Source organism: Lonchura striata, chromosome 4, assembly GCF_050655825.1.
Source record: "Lonchura striata isolate lonStrDom1 chromosome 4, ASM5065582v1, whole genome shotgun sequence".
Classification (NCBI taxonomy): Eukaryota; Metazoa; Chordata; class Aves; order Passeriformes; family Estrildidae; genus Lonchura; species Lonchura striata.
Genome location: NC_140706.1, coordinates 32,261,416 through 32,282,166, shown reverse-complemented (window position 1 = coordinate 32,282,166; position 20,751 = coordinate 32,261,416). Strand labels below are relative to the sequence as shown.

Here is a 20,751-nt window from a genome sequence, read left to right as displayed (position 1 = left end):
AAACAATGCAAATGGTAGAAAATATAGGATATATAAAATAGTAAATATGATAAAAGTGATGAAATATTCATAATAGACTTCAGTATAAAAAAATTTGAAGGATTTCCTCTCAGCAGTCTTTGAATTTGTCACTTATTGTTTTATTTGCATAAATGTTCTTAAACACCATTTTAGCACTGAGATTCTCACAGGACATTGACTTCCATCCACTCCAGTCCAGGATCCAGTCTGTCTAGTGGATGCTTAATCAGAGTACCTCCAAAGTCCATGATTTTAGAGTCTGAAGCTACTATTCTACATTTAAAAAATAGCATTTTAAACTCTAGTGCACATTGAAAACATATCAAATGTCATTTGCAGGATTTGAAATCTTCTTTTGTGAACTCTTGAAAAAAGTATGTGCTCTTAATCTCTATTAGCTAATTTAGAAGCAGCAAAGGTCAAATGTTAAATGTTTAATTTGGTTTCTCTAATTGTTGGATCATTAAAAATCACCTAATAGACCACGGGGTCAGATTCTTTTGTATACCAGTACAATTCTATTGATTTTTACCTGAGTTATTGCTAGTTTATTGTAACATGAGAGCAAAAAGCAAGGCTGTTGAGTCCATTGCTGGCAACTGTAGAATGGTTTCTGTAGACAGAGCCAGGTGACAAAATTGGACTTCACTTGATGCTCAGGGAAGACCAACGATCATGAAGACCAATGATCATTTGCAGTATGAAAACCATCAGGCTTATTAGTGGTGTTTTTTTTGTTTTTTTTTTTTAATTCCTAATTGTCTGATTATAAGGAAGATTGCGCTGCCATGGAGTAATACCATACCTATCTTTGCAGTAGCTGTCATTGGAACGAGTGCTGTCACTAGTGTGGCAGTGGCTCCCTCAGTGTGGTCTCCCATGTGCATGTAGGCTGGCAATCCCCTGCTTGCACAGTGGTGAAAGGAAGGATCTACAGCTCTTGGTGCTCAGGTAGAGGGTGGGACCCTGAGGCACTTATGTCTAAAGCATGTAGGTGACAGAAGGGGAAGACCTGGAGCCAGTATTCTGGAGTCAGAATACTGCTGAGTATTACTTGCAGACGGTCCTAAAATCAGGGCACAATGCCTGGTTTTGTGGTGAGATGTCATGCCTTGCTGAAATGTGTGCTGGTGTGACATCACAAAGTTTGCCTTTCCTTTCCATGATTCTGACCTGTGCTTTGCTGTCATTGCAATATAGCAGTCCCTCCCCTTGATTTTTCAATAGAAAAGCAGGCAGAAAACTGAAATATTCAAAGGGAGATTTCTTTGAGTGGAGGCTGCAGGACTCTTCCCTGCTAGTCACAACCAGCTATTAAAGTGGATAAACAGGAAGTCTTTATGAGCTGTGTTTTCCATCCCTTTCTCTCATCTTTCCCTTCTAGGGAGTTTGATGTCTCTTTCTATGTCGGCTTTGGCTTCAGTCTTACCTCAGTACACCTTGTGGTGGGCCACCAGGACTTTTGGGAGCATAAGACTTTTGAGGCTACTCCCCTCTGTCAAGTTTGCTTGAGGCTGTCCAAGAGCTCTGATGTGGAAGAACAGTACTAAGAGAGACAGCAGTGTCAGACCACACATTCCATTATGAAACCAAACTGTCCAAGAAGTCTACAAACATGTCTCCTCTGTGGGGATCTTAATTTCAGATATATATTATAATTTACTTAATAGTTAGGTTATAGAAAAATTACAGTTAAACCCAAAGCTATCCTTAATCCCAATTTCATGTTCTCTTCACAAATTAACAAACACATTCTTTTCCAATTCTCCCCTTTCCTCTTTCAGCAGTGGAGAGGAATAAGCTAGGTAACTGCTAGAAACCTGTAGGCTATGCCCTCTGTTGTAAAGTGTGTTTCTTCTACTTTGAAGCTAGGATAGTATATTTAATTTGGCATCAGGGGGAACATTGAATGTGTAAATATTACAGGAGCAGACCATAAATAAAGCTGGAACATTTAGCAGTACTTGACAACACTGAAATGAAATATATGAAGTGCAGTGTTAGCAAATGTTTATATAAATGCTACAGTAATGCGACAGTATTACATTGAACAATTAAACCTCTCTTATCTCAGGCATTTATCTCTAGCTAAAGCCAAGTGGCTTGCAGGTTTAAGTTGCTCAGTATTTTTGAAGTCAGTGTGGTAATGACACATGCTAAGCAGCTGCATTTTATATGTGAGCATTTTGGATATTTTTCTTGGCCTGACTACTTTTATATTTGGAGACACAAATGTCATCAGAAGGAAAAGGCCAAAGTCTAGTGAGTTTAATTGCAAGAACTAATCTTGGTAGTTGCATTTAAATCTTCTCTTTATATTTGCATCTCAGCTTTGCCATTTTTTGAAGTCTTTTGTATAAAAATACTAATATGAATGTAAATCCTTTGCCAGCCCTCTTGCCACCTCTTTCACAGCCAAAAGGGGTTTGGATGATACAGTCATGAGTAGGGTGGTGGGTCTCTGAGACCCCTTGAACTGGACCCCTTGAGCTGATGGCCTGCCACCAAGTCTGTCTGACCAGGCATTTGTGAAAGGATGGGTGTATTGCAAGCTAATTCGTTGACTATCATGGCTACTGTTGTGTTGAAAAACTGCAAAAGCTGCCTGAAACCAGTTCAGAGCAGCAGTGAGAGTATATAAAGAGTATATATATGGCTTGTTTAAAGTGATCTAGAAATCATAGTTCTGCTCAGATATTTCTTGGTATGGGTGGGTCTGTTGTATTGGTTTTGTTCTTTGAAATGAAAAGACAGCCTGCTTTTGTAGATAAGAAATTCACATTTGCTGCTTAGTTTTTTCTTTTAGTGTGTGAATCACCGAAGTTGGAATCTTATGTTGCTTGTCATGCATTCATGATTATAGAAGATGACCTCATTGTGTTTGCAGCTATAATTTACATGGAAGAAATGCATTAAGGATCAAATTAATATTGAATTGATAGCTTTTCTTAGGATAGTTAATCAAACAAGACCAGCCAGCTCTTCTTGTGATGTTAGCAAACCTCTGTGCCTTGCCAGTAGTGCAAAGCTTGGAAATACTGTGGTCTGGCTTTGGAGGTCAAGGATGGGATGTGCTTTCTGGTGATTCTCAGAGCATCAGCAGTACAGAACAAGTGAAGCCAGAAGTACTGATGTGTGAAGGGATTTATAAGCTGTTTTTGGCAGGATTTATAGCCATTTTTTCTCAAAAGGTCACTGACAAATCTTTCTCACACCAAGGAAACAAGTTGTATTTCAAAGACTGTCACCAAGAGAAAGAGACAATTTTTATTTGTGTCCTCTGCTGTTATCTTGCGTTGTCTTCTTAAACACCTTCATACATCTTAGGACTTTAGGTGATCTGACAGCGTCTATTCATAATTCTTTTCAAAATAAAATGTTTTACCTCTTCATATGCACTTTACCAGCAACTTTCAGATAGTTTCCTGTTGCATTTGTAGACAATTTGACCTGTAAAATGTCAGCAAGTATGAAGAGAATTTCAGAAAACCGTATCAAACCACTGATTTTGAGCTACTGGTATGTCTGCTTTGCTTCTGGTTCTCAGAGCTGAGAGTCTATCTGTGCAACTGCAATACATTTTTGCTCCTGGCCTTTACCTTGAAACCTCCTACTTTTATCTCACCCTCCCCTCTTCTGGGTTGGTGGGTCCCACCCAATGACCCCGCTTTCAGAAAAGCTTCCTTCCCACAACTTTGCTTTCTACTGTTGTGAAACACAGGCAGAGCTAGAAGTACAAAGCAAGACCAGGTTTACTTTTACAGGGGAATCAGAATAGAACTCTGACTAATTAACATAAGTAAGGTATCAAGATTGGGTTTGGGATACAATAAATTTATTTTCAAGTTGAAGAGAATAATACTGTGAATAATAAAATACTGTATTTGGAGAGAGAATTCTATTTATGATTTTTTTATTATTAGGTGGTGTACATTTATGTATTGGCTTTATATAGATTCATTGACTTTATGCCCAAAAGCAGTAGTGCTTTCCTTAGAGATAGTCCAAATGCTTTTTTATGGGATGCAATGCAGTGCAAAACAGTGTCTTCTCAGTAGAGATCAACAAGAAGTCATAGCAAGTTCAATCTATTTTGAGGTTTTCTTGCTATCTTTTTATTAAAAACCAGCTTGATTTAAAAATCAAATATTGTGCACTGATCATCAGCATGACTAGTTTTGTGATTTGTGGGTAAGTTGTTTTGTTGATTTTGCTGATTTGAATCTTTATGGTTTGAGGGAAAGATAAGGTAGTAGTATTTATTGTTTGCACAAGCAGTGTGATCTTTTGTCCGAAGATGATAGTGGTATGTTCAATTAACAGTTTAAAACTACATAAATAACAGTTTAAAAATACAAAATACCTGTTAGGGAAAAGTCGCTACCCAAAAGTTATAGCAAAATGATCTTGAATTTTTTTTAACCTAACTTTATGTAGCAGGTAACACAGAAACTTAATCCCAGAAATACAAATTCAGATGTAGCATCTGGGATGCTATTGTTCCCCCATTTTTAGACCATTCATTAGAAAGAAAGGAATAAAAAAGAAACCAGGAGTGAAAGCCAAAATTCTCTGACTTTCAACCTAGTCATTCTTCTGTGCAAATTTTTTTTTTTTAGATCACGTGGCTCACTTAGGTTGCACTTAAGTTCTAGTGACAAAAGTACTTGTTCAGGTTTTAGGACATTCAGGATTTTAAAGTAGTTGACCCAGACTTTTATATTTGAACTAAAATAAATAGGCATATGGCAAGTGGAAGAATATATAACTACCCTGCTGCCTCAAAATTCTTTTGAGGTCAAGAATTTGAAAACAGGAACCTATAGTGCAGTTTGTGAATACAATAGGAACAGCTGGTGCTCAGCACTTTTGAAAATGAGGTCACTTTATTCTTGGTTGAAATGTGCAAAATGGGTCATCTGGGCATAAGCTTAAGACAAAGGCTGAGCACGTGGTCATTTATAACCAAGTTGTCCATGTTTCCAGAACTAGTTAGTTAAAAGGATTCAGTGAAACAAGGAAACACTGGGATAGGTCTGCACTTTTCCAACTTTTGGAAGCATAGCTCCTTATCATCTACCAGGACAATAAATCACTGCCACGTATTTTCAAAGATCTGCTAATGCTGAGGATGATGTCATCCATATTTTCCACAGTCACCCCTCCCTCTGATGCCTTTCTGCTTGTCCTTCACATAACCTACTTTAGGAAACACTGCTCTATTGTACAGTCCTTGGGAACACTGCCTCTCCACCAGTCTCAGCCCTGGGACTTCCCTGGTCCTGCCAGGAAAACAAAGGAGAAAATCCCAAACATGCACAAACTCTGTAGCATCACTAGCAAAATCTAACAATGCATCAAGAAATATAACAAGAACGCTACTTAGGTCTTGACTTCTGATTTTTCATTATAAATATTCTATTCAAAGTATACGTAGGTTAATGGCATTAAGGCCACATTTTACACTTTCATTACTTGAATAGCTGTTGCTAACACATCCAAAGATGATAACATAATTCATAGGATACAGATATATCTGAATTGGCAAATACTAATTGCTGTTGAGTGTTGTATGACATGCATAATAAGTTTGCCATGAGAACTTATATTACATTCAGTAAGAATGTGCAGGCTCTTCCAGACCCTGCCTCCAGTCATCCCAATAGCCTGTACAGACTGGCATCTGACTGAACACCTTGAGTATCAAGATCATAGGAAAAATTCATATTGGAATGGATATCAGATTATTGTAGTCCACCTGTGTGAGGCCACAGCATTCCTCTCAAGAGGATTTGAATATTTGTGCTCAAAGAATGCTTTTTAAATCAAAGCAAATTCTGTTAATTTACTTGGGGAGTACTACATGCAAATCAAATCACACTGGCTTCAAGCGAAAGTTTGAAGACCATGCTAAAGTCAATTGCATTCTTAATTCAACAGCTACTCATTTTGTCATTAATGATCTTACCTAGTAGAATAATTTGTTAAACCTAGCCATTTATTGCTTTAGTTGCAAAGAATAATGATTTTATTGGTTGCATAACACTTCTGTGTCTTTGTTCTTATTTTTCATGCAATTTTGTAACTTGTTGCTCTTCCTCCACCCAAAAAAGTATGTAGTTACATTGGCAAGAATAAACAAAACAGAAGGGGAAAACACTACCCTGTTCTCAAATTCTGTGTATTTTGTCTCTGAAGGTGGACTTGTGCTAGAATTATTCAGGGCTGCATCTCATAGCTAGCACCACATTTCAGATGAGCCCATGGGAATGCTTCTCATTATTTTCTTATAAGTTTAATTTACTGAGGCAGGCTTGAAGATTGCCTTTGTATGAGTGAGGTGATTTGCCTGTCTAAACTAGGCTTACGTTGTGGCTAGTTTTTAACAGGAGCTGTCAAAACGAGCATGGAGGTACACAAAAAAGTGGTGATAGCAGCAGTACAAGGAGTTCTGGATTGGAAGAGCAGAATGCAATTAGACATTTCCATGGCTGGCAAAGTGCAGTGAGTTCTAAACTGGGATATCAGCACACATTGCTGCAGAACAGAACAGTGTTGCTTCTTCAGTGGAAGGAAAGCACTTTTCAAATCTAAATGTATAACACACATGTTGGGTTTGGAAAGTGTTTTCCTTCCATCAGAGAATCTTTCATTGAACATTGATGTAATAAATGACAGCTCAGTACTTAATATGAAGATGCATAACAGGTTGGGGTTTTTTCTCTGTACCACAAGGCAGTCAAAAATACAGAAATCCTACCTTCTGATACCATGTAGCTTTATTACTTTCAGTTTTACCACTGGAGGGAAGTGCTTAAAAAGCAAAGCAGAAGATTCCCACAGTGTCTTTCTGTTTCAAAGGTCCGACTTGGATGAATTGCTGCACTGAAGTGTAATTAATCACTGGCTGCAAGATGGAACAAGGGTGGCTGGCATGGCAGATAGAAGAATTGTCTGCAGGATGCACAGATGAATGGGCCATGTCCGGAGGAGCACTGGTGTTGTCTGTCTTGTTTTCATTACATTGATTGTGTCTTTTCTGACTTCATCCCAAGTTTGAGTAGTTTTCAGGTAATGAGGGAGGCTGTTCCAGCTTTTGCAATCACTGTAATTGATTCTGGCTTTGCAGAAGAGGTATTTAAAGAGTAATGGTAGTATTTCGTAGTCATTTGTATTTCATTTCATCCTCAGTTGAAACTGTTGTTGAATTAATAAATATAACACTCTCTATGTTGCTTCTCTAACATATCAGGTGTAGTCTTTTAAATCCTTGTAGAATGTGCATGCTAAAGAAATCACATTAATGTGGATTCCACATTAACTGTACTTAGAAAAGTACAGTTTCTGGCATCCCTGCAGTATCTTTTATGTGACCATATTTTCTTTATTAATCAGAGCTGAAAGGTTTGTACATGTGTTCTGTGGATAAAACTCTGTCCTACAAAAATAGAGCAGTGATTTAGGAACTCGCTATTTCCCTTGAGGTGGGTCATTTTCTTTTAAACTTTCTGCACAGCCAAGACTTGAAAGCAGCCCTTCAGAAAAGTGTAAATATCAATATAGGTAGGTTGCAAGCCAGTTCTAGTTCTGCTGTAAATATTGTAATTGCAAACCTTTGAACGGCATGTGTCCGCTTAGTGTGGAACAAGAGGAATAGAGCTGCATCTCAAAGCCTGTGATCTGCTTGAAAGTAAACGATCCTCAGCGCAGAGACCATAAAGCAGTTTTAGGAATGCCTTTAGAGGACAGTGCACAAGCTCTGAGTTGGGTGACTATTAGGGAAAAAAAAGGTGTGTTCTGAGACAAGACTTCTGCATGCATCTTCAGGGAGACAGTTGTAATCAAACCTTTCTATGCCCACAGAGCAGGGCAAGGGGAGAGGCCCAGAGGCAATCCAAAGTTGACTCCACCAATCTTGACATTCTCTGGTAAGCAGCAACAAAAGGAGACTAGAGCATGACCTAGAGTGCTGGTGCCTGTGCTGCAACAAGAAAGACTGTAAAATCCATTGCCCTGGATTGTAAATTTAGGCATTTTAAGCATAAACAACTCACTGCCTACCAACTGCTTAGGTCAAGCTTAGGGTGCTTTACTTCCTTAAGGTAATGATTGCGTAACAGCACTGATGTATTCCCCTGTGAAATGCAGTGTTGCTGCTTGCCATAATCAGTGTTGGATGATGTGTCAAACCCCTTGATTCAAACAATATTCAGGGTGTAATTAGCATTGTCTGCAATGTTCTAGTATTAGCTGTCATAAGAAATATCACTGAACATCTTACCTGTGCTAAAATCTTATTCACATGCTTCAGACCTCCCCCCCAACACTTATGTTGACTGTAGAAGAAAAGTTTTTTTAACAAGTAATGCATGTTTGCATATATGTGTACATATCACAAGTACACAGACATGGTTGATGCTGCACTTTTTAACTTCTCTGTGCATTTTTTGTACATTCTCTACTGTTTAGTTTGTTTCAATGCAACTTACTGAGAAACTAAACACTGCATCTCCTTTGTTGGGTTTTTATAGTATTTTTGCATTTTTATTTGAAAGCTGTGGGAGGCTATATAGAGTCTTTGTCATGCATATGAGCACATTATGCAGGCTTACTTTATTCTATCTCCATGAGTCTTGTTTTAAGTTTTTTCTGTCTTCTGCTTTTTATGCTAAATGTGTGATGCTTTTGTTTTGATTTTGTGGACAGATGACTCCCAAATTCTTGAGACCCTTCATGATGCCTCTTGTCATTATGAATACTTATATCAATGTGCATTTTTAGAAGCATTTACTATTCTATCAGCATATTGGATATCAGATACATCACTATGTATCAGCACAAAATTTGCTTGAAATACTCTTGGAGAGTATGCACAATGTTTTGTTTATGTTGCTACAGTGGATTTTCATTCTTATTTAATTAACCAATTTTATTGCAACAATAATACTGTGTTCTTCAAATGTTTGGTGCAGATGCTTTTGTCTTAGTATTTTTCAAGGGTATATTGTCCAACAAACTTAATTTTTTTCTGTTTTAAATTGATTTTCAGAGTAATTCTTAGGTATCTGTCATATTGTAAAGATACTTGTTGTTTGATTCTGAGGGAAACAGTGGGAATGACCTGAGACAATTTCTTAGGACCCATAATGACAGTGAAGTTTTGGTTTAGCCTGACCTCTGCTGGGTAAGTCTTGGACTTGGCTCTTCCTCACTATCCCAACACAGCACTGCTCTTCTTTTGTATTGTCAGTGACCTGTCGATGACCAGCAATTCAAGTCTTGACTCTACAAGCACAGAGACTTCACCTAAATTCAGGTGCCTGATGTGTACCTGAGGAGAAATTGCACTTCTATTCTTATCATAATTACTCATTTTTTATTGCACTTGGGTACCTGTTGTGTTGGGCGCATAAAATAAAGGACTGTAAATGCTGTGAAGCCTTAAACTGTATGTCCTGAAAGAGATAAGATGCAAAAGAGATGGAGGTGCAAAATATATGAAGAATAAAATATTCTCCTATATTTTATACTGCCAGTAAATTCTGCCAGTGAAATAATAGTGCAGCAAAGAAGAATCCAGATTATTAACTATTATGTGCAAGAGAAACCTCGCTTTGGAATTTGGGTAGTGTGGAATAAATCATCCTTTGGGAGCTTTTATTCAGTCTTTTTTGCAGCAGAGCCATTAGCTTCCCAATCCCTGTGTGGAACAGCTGAGTTAAAACCAATTTCTATAAATGATACATACATTGAATTGATTTTTGTTTTGAAACTATCAACAAGGTAAAAAGAGATAGGAATAATTCTTAACCCTCAATCATTCAACCGTTGTCTGATAATGAGAACCTGTGTGTGCATGTGTGTGCGTTAGGGAGTGTGTGCATATAAATGGAGAAAACTGTTGGTAAAATAGAGCCTGTCCACTCTGAAATGAATAGTCCTGTCAGCAGCGAGGATGTAGGATGTTGTTTAGCATCTAGGTCACCTCTTTCTAGTGATTTGATATTAATTCCTGTTTTCCCAAGACATTGGGAGAGCAATGGGCATTGCCTGTCTGCCTCCCAATCATTGTGGCTACCAGAATCGCCAGAATGGTCCTACCACAGCTGCAGGTGAAGTTCCTCATGAAGTCTGCAAGGCAAGACTTGGTAATGTTTGCCTGAGGGTTGTTCAAGACAAAGCTGGTTTACAGACCTGATACCTGTCATCACTAAGGATGGGAAAAGGGGAAAAACGGAAATGCGGGGTACCATATTCTCACATCTCAGTTTGACTTGACTGAACAGTGCTGTAAGGGAAATGGTGTGCATTTGCTGTTGTGGCACATGTTCAATATGGGTCACTGTGCTGGGTGGTGGGGATGTAAGTGATACTTGTTTTATGAGGTATTATGGAACTTTGAGAACTTGTTAAAAGCTATGACTATAGCTTGCTAATCTTTTTTTTCCTGAGAACTAACACCTCGAGACTGTGAAACAAGCTTGATTTGTTAACAAGTTAAAACACTGGAAGGGAAAAAAAAACCTAATTCTAGCTGCTTGTACTCAGTTGTATTTTTCTTTAAATCTAAAGTAGAGTAAGGGATGTCTTAGTGCATGGGGAAATAGAGCTTCTAATTTCTAACTAAGCTTATATTCCTTGTCTGGAGGTATAAGTTCTACTATGAAGTGAATGGGGTTCGTGGAAGTAAAGTGTAATACCTGTTTGTGTATTCTTAGGAGACATTATGCCTGTATAAAAAGCAATAGAGATTGGTAACCCATGGAGGCAACCACTGGAAACTTAATTTACCTCTCAGGTAGATTACATGCCTAGACTGGGAGAGATTAACAGGATGATATTAACAGGATGTTGAGCTGATTGCTGACTCAGAGCTGGTTCTCTTTCTTTCTTAACTTTGAACCTTAATTACACCCTGATAGTGGACCAAGAAAGAAAAATAAAATATAAAAACACCTTCAAAACAATCCTGCAGCCCCCAAAGCTCACCCACCCCCTCCAAACCAACAAACAAAAACCTGAAAATTACCAAACCTCCAACTGCCAGAAAAGTTTTTGAGAATCAGCTTTGGATAGTGGGTTGTGGGAATGAAGTGAAGGTGCTGCTGCCTGGGAGGAATTACAACTTCTGCTGTAAACTGGGCAGAAATTCTTCCTCTCCACATCACCAGGTTATCCTGTGATTAAAACTGCTGAGCAGCAATTGGAGGCTGTGGTTTCCACCCTGCTCCCAGTCCTGCCATTTTCCAGGCCAGCAGTGGAGGCCTGTATCCAAACAGATGCTTAGAAAATGTGTTCAGGATGCCTATTTAGCAGTGGTTTACATGTGCCATCCACAATGGGCCATCCCTTCATTCCCACAGCCAGCTGAAGAGTTTGTTAATTCTGTCTCTTTGGTCTGGGTAGCCAAGGGTGCTGATGCTTGTTTGCTTGTAGGTCTGCCCTAGTCATAGCTTCTGTTTGCTTTGAAGGAAAATAATTTTTCCCGACACCTCCCCCTTAAAAATCCAGGGCTTCATAATGCACGGTATCAACGTGTACTGGAAACCTGCTCAGGATAGGTCTCTCTCTCACCTTTTACTTTAAAGCTTTTGTTCATTTGCCTTTTAGCCTAAATTTTAAAAATTGCATCCATTTCCGTAAAGCTGTATATGTTTTTTCTCTCATTAGTTTAAAAACTGTCTCTATTTTTTCTTCATAACTGTTTAGATCCCTTCCTGCTCCATCTCCACCCCTGCTTCATTCATTTTCCATCTCATTCTGGAAGAGCATTTCCCTTTATTATATCATGTGTGCTCTTGTGTGCTCTTTTGCTGTCCCCTATCACTATCAGCCCTCTCCTCATCTTTTCAGGCAGGATAGAGCACACTTCTAGTTACCTGTACTTTTTATCTTATTTCTGAATCTTAAGCAAAGCTTTTCTGATCTCTCTGTGTGTTCTGGAGCAGAACATGCCAGGATCGGGATGGGGTGAGGCTGAAACTAAAATCACAGAAGCAACGATTGAGAGTCATCTTGAAAGTAAAAAGTTAACTTTGTGATTCATTATCTTCTTTACAAGAGCTGGAAGGTTCTTTCCATGTTTGTACATTTAAAGTGCTTGCATTTTGAATGAGCTCAGGAGATGATTTGAAGATGCAAGGTGCTGGGATGAGAGTTTCAAATGCATTGTTCAAGCACATTTATGAGCATTGGAGTCTGGCATTTGTCACATCAAAACATTTAAATTGTTCTCTGGTTTTTTGGTTTTGTTGGGTTTTGCTTTGGTTTTTTTCCTCTTTTGAAAGGGGTGTAGGGGGTTAGTCAGAGAATAGGGATAATGGCTTTAACAAACGGAAATAGTTTGTATGAATAATTCCTGAAGCAGGTCCTTATTAAAACATTATTAGAAATACATTTTAAATCACTTTCACCCATATATTATTATGTACATCTTTTGAGTTTATAATAGAAAGTGGCACAAAATCAACTCTCAATATAAGGAATTCTCTTTCTGAAGAGATTGCATGGCAGCATCTGGGGTATTCCTGAAAGATCATAATTTTATTTTCTTTTTTTTTTTCCCTCTTTTTTTTTCTTTTCACATGCTCAGAGTTTACCGGGATTATTGTGGCAGCTTTCTATAAAAGTACAAAATCCACTTAGATAAAACAGTGGTTCAGGATGGAGTTGCTAGCTAAAATCCTTTTCTGCTTCTGAAAGTTTATCTGTGTCTCAATTTACTGCACTTTCAGAAAGTTGGTGCTACTTTTTAATGGACATTTTATTTTTTTCAGCTAATAGCTGTTTAATGAATAGCCCTGACTGTTGCAAAGTTACAAGAATGATGCATCCAATACAAGAGAGGCATTTGGAACATGGGGACATTTCCAGTGGTATGTCTGCCTTGTTTTGTGAGACGCTATTTAACATTAAATTGACATTTAAAACAGCTGGTGTTAGGTGCTTCACTTTGTGAGGGGCAGGAATTATGTCATAGGACTTGTCTCTTTTACATCTTGGTAATAGATAATGCATAGCAAATAATGCTATTAAGGATCTGGGCTCCAATAAGAGGCAGTAGAAAGACTTGCAGATAATCTACTCTTGTCAGCAGAACTCAGGCATAAGATCACAGAAATGAGAGAAAAATGTCTGAATGTTGTGTTCAAGTTTCAAGAGCCTGTCCACCAGTTGGATCCTCTTTTCACAATGCTTGTTTATAATTGCTATTTGGTATGTTCACAAGCAGTGAGAATATGACAGTTTTTCATGGGCTTTGAGCATTGATGAGCTTTAAGACAAAACCACAGCAGATCTTTAAAACAGTTTGGGAACTTTGGCCATGCAGCAACAAAAACTTGTTTTCCCAGGATATATTTGTATACTTTAGAAATGGGTGATACAGAATGCCTTGCTTAGTATGATTTGTTCATACCAGAAAGGTTACCCTCTCGGGTCGCTTGAACATCAAAGTAGGAACAAACTGAGACCTGGCAGTCCCTTCCAACCTAAATGCTTGGTTAGGTGCTCCAAATCTTAATCCCAGGAGCAAATTGTCTTCTGCTCCCAAGACTTCCACCTCTTTCACTGAAGCTGCTTAATCTGCAGCATTGTACTGGGTCCAGCCTGACCTGAAAAACCCTGCTAGCTTCACATTCTTCCAGCAGCAAGCCTGTGCGGCTAAGCTTGTCAGTGTCCCTTGGAGCCGATAAGCAACTTGAAAGGTGGGGAGGATGAAATCATGCTCTAGACAACATTGCTATTCTGGTTCCTTTGCTTGTGGCATGATGTTATCGCTTCAGAATCAAGTTGGAAATTAAAAAAAAAAAATTTCAAAGCAGTCGTGCTGCCCTTCAGGGGTTTGTCTCAATGCTTGCTCCTTTGTAGCCTGTTTTCCAAGTATTCAGATGCTTTTCCAGGTAACATCCTTCCCACAGCTGCCTTCTGGTAGGGGCCTGATTCTGAAGATAGATGCACTTGGGGTCTTTGAGTCCCACCTCTTGCAACTGCTGCAGGTGACCATTAAACATTTCCATAAGTAGTCAATTTTTAAACCAGATTTTGTCCCCACTGTTCTCTTAAAATTACTGCCATTACTCACTGCTGTTATGGCTAGCAGTCTTGGTCTCAGTTCCAGTCTGGATTTCCTGTTTGCTGAAACTGCTGTTTTCTGGGTGACGTATGGCGAGTGTCTCCCCCAGTGCTGGCTGACTTGGATCCTTACCTTTTGTTCTACCTAAATGCATATCTCAGCTTAAAGAGTAGTAAACTTCTGTGGTGCAAAATTAGGTACTTTTTAAGGTTTACATTTTAGCTTAGAAGAAGGATTGTTGAGATGGTCACATTAGATGCCGAGTAAGTTTTTGGAGAGACTCTGTTCTATAGTATATCAGCTGTTTCCTTTTGGTTTCTTTTCAGTTTGTTTTCTCTGTGTTTGTGATGAACAAGATCTCTGTGTCAGACTTAAAATATTCCTGCTTTCTTCTTGTAACATTTCTTCAAGCTTTTTTTTTCCTTCTTGCATGCATGAAGTACTTAATGTCCTCCATCTGCATGAAAATGTTTTGTATATAATTCTAAAAGCTCCCTTAGGACTGTAGACTTTTTTAAATGAAGCAATTTAAACATTTTCCACACAAATGGGCACTTGGGGCAGATGTCATTATAAAAATCATAAGGATATTTGTTAGATATTTTCACAGTTTATTGTTGGGGTTTTGTTTGTTTTTTTTTTTCCTTTCAAGACCTGCCTCTCCCAGTCACAGTAGAAATTGCAAGTCAGAGAGAGTCAGCATGATTTATGTTACTGAAAGAGCAGTAAGGCATTTGTAAGGCTGGGAAGGCAGACATTAATAAGGAGGAGAAACAATAGACAGTCTTCTCTGCTTCAGTCAACATGGTGCAGGTGTTGAGGCTGATGTAATGCTGTTTCTGCTTTCGTACTCTGAGTTGTACATACATATTTATAAACACATGCAAGTCAATCAAGACTTGTGTTCACAAGATAAATCAATAAAACACAGATTGAGATACAGAGCAAGGGAAAAACTCTTCAATCCAGCTCAGACTAAACGAGAGTTTTCATTTTAAACTAATGTGTTAAGATTCTCAAATTTCACATGAGGAAATACATGATACTTGATATTTTTTAAGGACATATGTTGAAACTTGTTTTGTAAAATTTGAAGCTTGCATACAGTTGACTAGTAGGTAGAGGCTCTATTTTGTAGAGGTTTTGGGATTCTAAGGAAATTGTTTTCTGATTTGAAACAGACCTCCAAAGTAGACAGATTTCATGTGGAAGAAAATCCAAAACCCCGTATATTTAGATCACATAGAGCACTTAATTCCAGCAGGATCAGACTGGTTTGTTTCAAATTTGACTGTTTAAATATTTTAAATATTGCTCTACCTAATGCAGTCTTTTAGAGCAACCTAATTTGAAGGGAGAGAAAGAAACAGTTTTGCAGGAATGCCATAACAGGAAGTTCTGACATTTGTCAAAATATTTCTCCCTCTTTCTAAAATTAATATGTAAAAAAGTATGGTTTTCTAATAAATTTTAATATCAGTGGAATTGTATTCTACACAGTAGGACGTCTGCCATTCTTTGAGACTATGTCATTTGTGTTCTGGGGAGATATTGCAGCAGTGCATGGAGAAATGCAGGATCCTTCCTGTGTTCTGCATGTTACTTTCCACTAGAATGGTCAATATCTGATGTCTAATAGACCATATTCCTTGGGAAGCTCAGTTATTGCAAAGAATGGTTTTTACCAGATCTTTGGAACTACTGATGAAAATGGATACATCTGTCTCTGTAAGAACAGCACTATTTTTAAACATATTCTTGGAATGTGTGCTTGCTACTTACATCCTTGTTTATTCCAGCTGCATGTCTTTACTTTGTTTAAGTCTTGATGGTCTGTCAGATATGATAAACAAAGCTTGATTTTGCAAAACTTGCCCTTTGTAGTTGAAACCAGTGCTGATAGATCTGAATCTGGATGCCATGAAAATGAATGGAATTTAGCAAGCCTTTTTAAAGCCCTTTGAAAATTCAGCTGTCACATGGACCCGCTGTCAGGATGGTGTCTGCGTCAGTCATTTTAGTGGTGAGTGGCCATTTTACCATGCAGTTTTGTGATAACTGAGCAGTTCCTACCTGTAACTGCTACCTCCCAAAGCAGGAGGTCCTGCTTCTCCACTGCCTGTGGCAGACTGCCTCCTATTTTGCTCTGAGGCAGGATCTCCTCTGTCTTTAACAGGTCACCCAGTCAGAGTTTGGCATACATTTTTTTTTTTTTTTTTTGGCAAGAGTAGCCTCCTGCTAGGTTAGCTCCCTAAACTAACTCATGAGAGCAGATCAAGCATAAATGTGGGCTGTCCTGGATGAGGACAGCAATGGATGGTCTTTAGGTTGGGTAGCTCTGTTGTGCAGTTAGGCATCTATGATGAATACACAGACAAATGATGACTTGTCTGTGCAAGGACTTTCATTTTCCTGTGAACAAAGGAGAAGTACCACAGAATACCACCAGCATGGTGATAAATTCCTCAGGCCATCTGAAGTAGCAATTATGATACCCAACACTATTTTCTTGTCAGGTTCTAGCACAGATGAGTACATAATTTCCATCATACATCTGATGTGAGTGTTTCAAGAATTGGTATGTTTGGTCTTTTTATTTCCTGTTTAACCCTATGACTCTCTTATAAATGAAAGATTTCTGGCATGGGAGATACCATTTTGAATGAACTATTCAATAAGGTTTTCTAGAGACTTAAATTTCAAAATAAATGAAGTCTGAAGGGGCCAAACATATGGCATGTACTAGGAGCTGTATAGGCAGGCCAGAGCTCTCTCTGACCTGGTCAGCTCTGTTAATGTGAGCTGAGTAACTGCTTAACCACAGTGTTCAATACAGACCACAAAAACTATGTGAATGGCCAGTGAGCTTTCCCACATGGGCAGCATGAATCTGATGTAGATACCTTTCTCTTTAGTTCCTGTCACAGCACTGAATGCAACACAAATGTCTTGAGTAGCTTTCCAACATCTTGACCATCCCTTCCTTTTGAATCAAAGCTGTTTTCCTGCAGGGGTTAGTAGTGTGGAGTGTGCTAGGTCTGTCCTGGAGCTTTTCCTGGTGGTTGGAAGAATCCAAGTCTGCTGTTTGAGAAACTCCCAGAGTTCTTACTAGTAAGTGTAGGGTCTCAAATTTGGTTCTTGCGGTAACTAATTTGCTTGATGATCATTGGTTCAGTTCAGGTCGACATTTTTAAACCAGCATCTGAGAGGAGTAAGATGTTGGAACAAATTGAGTGCCTAGTCTAGTTAATCTTTGCCATAATCTTTCCTGTTAGCAGTGAAGGAGAAAAGAGCAAAAACACCTGTAAGCTTACAGCTTCAGAGTTTTAGTATCTCAGCAAATCCTGTATATGGAGGTAGTAATTAGATAATTCCAGGGTTTCAGTTAACAGAAACTATGTGGAGAAAACTAAGGGATTCTTTACTTTTAAGTACTGCAGAAATATGTGAGCATCAGATTCTTTTGTTATTTTCTTGAAATGCAAACAAGATATGCCAATAGAAATCATGGCTATTGATTATAGCTAATATTCATGGCACATATTCTATGGATGGTACAATTTGGTTGAGCAGTTGCTAGTTCAGCTGTAAGCTATTGTCAGTCAGCTTGTCTTCCCTAGTTGATTGCCAAATTCTTCCTCCTGTACTTGAGGGAAAAGGCAATCATAAATGTTTTAATAACTGAAGGTAGGTGATTGGTCCCAAAGTCATACACCAAAACTGATAAATTATTTTGAGACTTTTTTTTTTTTTTTCAAAGGAACTTTAATAATAGCAGTAATTGAGGAGTATGTTAAGCTGAAGCTTGCAAGGAGGAAGTGATTGTATTGCTTCCATGGCCTCAGAGATAACCATTGTATCTGAAATATGTTGGCTCTGTCTGAGCTTGGCTGTGAAGTCCTTCAGGACTGCCAGTCTTCTAGATCTTGTACAATGCCAGACAGAGCTGTTGTCATCCACTAAAGAAGCAGTTCCTCATATTTGACTTGTAGAGAAAGCAATGGATGTCAGTGACATTAGTGAAGGAAATACCATTGCCAGCATGCAAAGGTCTTGGAGATTATTGACAAACAGAGAAGCCAAAGCAATATTATGTGAAATTGATGTATAGGCTAGACAGAATATGGTCATATGGCTTTTGAAAACAATTTTGCACTGTCTTCGCTTGTAGCTTCTATGCTGAGTATTGGCCTGGGATTTCCTTTATGCCAGAGGTTGCATGATCATAGGAACCACATGCTCTTGCTCTTCTATACTGCCTGGCATGGGGAAATTTGATTTACAGAGGAGTTGGTTGGTTGGTTGGTTTTTTGTTTTTTTTCCCCCACTCAGCTCTTCATTTATTATGAAAGGGCAGTGCCAGTGGTCTTGTGAATACTGTTTGTGCATTTCCAGAGTGTAGTTGCAGGGTGAGGGAGATCCTAGCACTTGTGCTGCCATCAAGTAGTTCTCAGTCTTGCTTGGAGGGATTGGCAATTGCCTTTCAAAATTGGTATTACTCTGCTGAGTTACCTTCTTGATCTTTTTAATCTATTGTTCAAGTGGAAAGTTTCTGTTTAGTTCACCTTATCTCCAGTAGTGGTTTGTATGTCACAGTTTGGAATTAAAGCATTTGTACTTTAATGTGTGCATTAAAGCACAAATTGTGCATCTTCCTTAAGTACTAGAAACAATGGATAAGCTTATAAAGAGAGGAATAATGAAATTCAGGCTGAATGAGTGGTTAATTGGCTCCTAGTCTGATCTCAGGTCCCTCTGTGCCTGAGTGCTGAAGGAGGACGAGGTCATGGTGCTGATTCTTGACCACAGCACACTGCAAACACCTCCTGTGTCCCAAACACTGAATTACTGTGACTGTAATACTGCTTCAGCTTTCTTCTAAATATTCATCAGCTAGGTGTGGTTAGACTGTGTATGTTGCTGATGCCTGAGGACCATGCGATGGTAAATGAGATAAAAACCAAGATGCACATTTGTGAAGAAAGTCCTCAGCCCAGGTTCAGAGCAAAGTTCAAATTCATCCTCAGGATCCACAGGAGGCACCTATTGTTACCCTGTGATTTGCCTTCATAAACTAATTCTCCTGCTTGCTTTTGATGGAACCAAGGGAGATGGACAATGTGGTTTGATTTAGCTTTCAATTTGCTCTATAGCTGTGGTTTTTAGCATGTGTGCTGATCACTGTTTGGAAAAACCATATTTTGGTCATAGAACCTTCTGTATCCATTAAAAATAGAGGTAGTGGGTCTTTCTAGACTTCTTGTGCAAAAATGTTTCCATTATGCTTGCCCTTTTAGACAATAACTTCTTTCTAAATATGGGTGGCTAATCAGCTGAAGTTTTTGCACAAGTTCAGATGCTACTCAATAGCAGCCAGAGAGGAGCATTTTGGTGTTGGTCCTTTGACCCCCTTAAACGCTAAAAACAGAACAGCAAAAACCTTGGATCAATCATGAAGCTATGTTGAATTGAAAAGTTGCAGAAAATACTTGATGGGTGTTCTGAAGTACTTTTGAAGTGGGAGATGGATTTAGTCTGTTCAGATTTATTTCTGTCATCAGCGGCACACATCCCATCACAACACTGCCCTCAGGAAGGCAAAGGTGTTTTCGTTCCTGTAGTGCTTTTTTGGAGTACCAACCCCAGGGTTTCTTGGGAGGACAGTGTTTGTAGATTAATGGGATGGAAATCTGCTTTACCATCATGTAAAATCAACAACCTCGAACAAAAACACAAAGCCCCCCGACCTGCAGGCCAAATAAACCAATCAACAAAACCCCCCTTCTGTTTCTATTCCTGAGTTCTCCCTTTCCGGGATTTTGGCCGTTCCTGAAGCAGCAGCAGCACACAGGGGTGCATGTCCTGTGGGAGTTGCTCATGCATCCAAAATGGCTGGGGCGTGGGCGGCCTTTGTAGAAGAGAACACTGTGCTGGGTTTTGGTTGAAAATGTCGTGCAAAGGTGGGAGCAACGTCCCGTCTTCCGACTAGGCGCATATTGCTTTTTCTCCCTGTTTCGGGGACCCTAAGGCGATGTCAGCTTTCCGTGCTGGGTTCGGGATGGGAGGTGTGGGGACCGGGCCCCGCGTTGCCACGGCGGGGGGCGGGCGGCGGCGCCTCGGCGCTGCCGGAGGTGCCGCGTCCCGGTACCCGGGAGCCGCCGGGCCGGGCCGGGCCGGGCCGGGCCGGGCGGTCCTTCCCCATTTGGCTCGGTTGCCCGCCTTGCTGCGCGTTAAAAGCTTGGGCAGCAGCGCGGGGCGGCGGGAGGCCGCGCTGCTCTCCCGCCCCGCCGACGGGCGGGCTGTGCTTCCCCCGGGAGGCGCGGGTGGTGCTGGCCCGGGTGCTCGGCATCGGCTTGGGCCGGCGGGGCTCAGCGGGCCTGCAGCGAGTGGCGCTGCTGGTAGCGGCCGAGCGTCTCCGCAGCGTTCCGGGTGGTGCTGGCCCGGGTGCTCGGCATCGGCTTGGGCCGGCGGGGCTCAGCGGGCCCGCAGCGAGTGGCGCTGCTGGTAGCGGCCGAGCGTCTCCGCAGCGTTCCGGGCGCTCGTGTCTCACGGCACGGCGGTGGCTCGTGTCTCACGGCATGGCTCGGCCCGGCCGCTCCCCACTGCCCTAGAAAGCTGCAGAGCTCAGTGGCGAAGCGAGTAAGTCTGGTCTATCT

General features: G+C 40.0%; 1 protein-coding gene across 13 annotated transcripts in view; it reads left to right on the top strand.

Moving 5' to 3' along the window:
* Positions 1-20,751, top strand: part of STOX2 (storkhead box 2) — a 142,641-nt gene that overhangs the window by 84,574 nt on the left and 37,316 nt on the right. For 2 of the 13 annotated variants that reach the window (XM_021544263.4, XM_021544011.4), the window contains exon 2: positions 12,798-12,896. The exons of 8 other annotated variants lie outside the window; for them this stretch is intronic. In XM_021544263.4, coding sequence (XP_021399938.2) covers positions 12,812-12,896 — 85 coding nt within the window. In that variant the 5' untranslated portion in view covers positions 12,798-12,811. Of the gene's footprint in view, positions 1-12,797; positions 12,897-16,132; positions 20,056-20,539; positions 20,735-20,751 lie in introns of those variants that run through there. 3 more of the 13 variants (XM_085578725.1, XM_085578723.1, XM_085578727.1) reach the window with 3 other exon arrangements.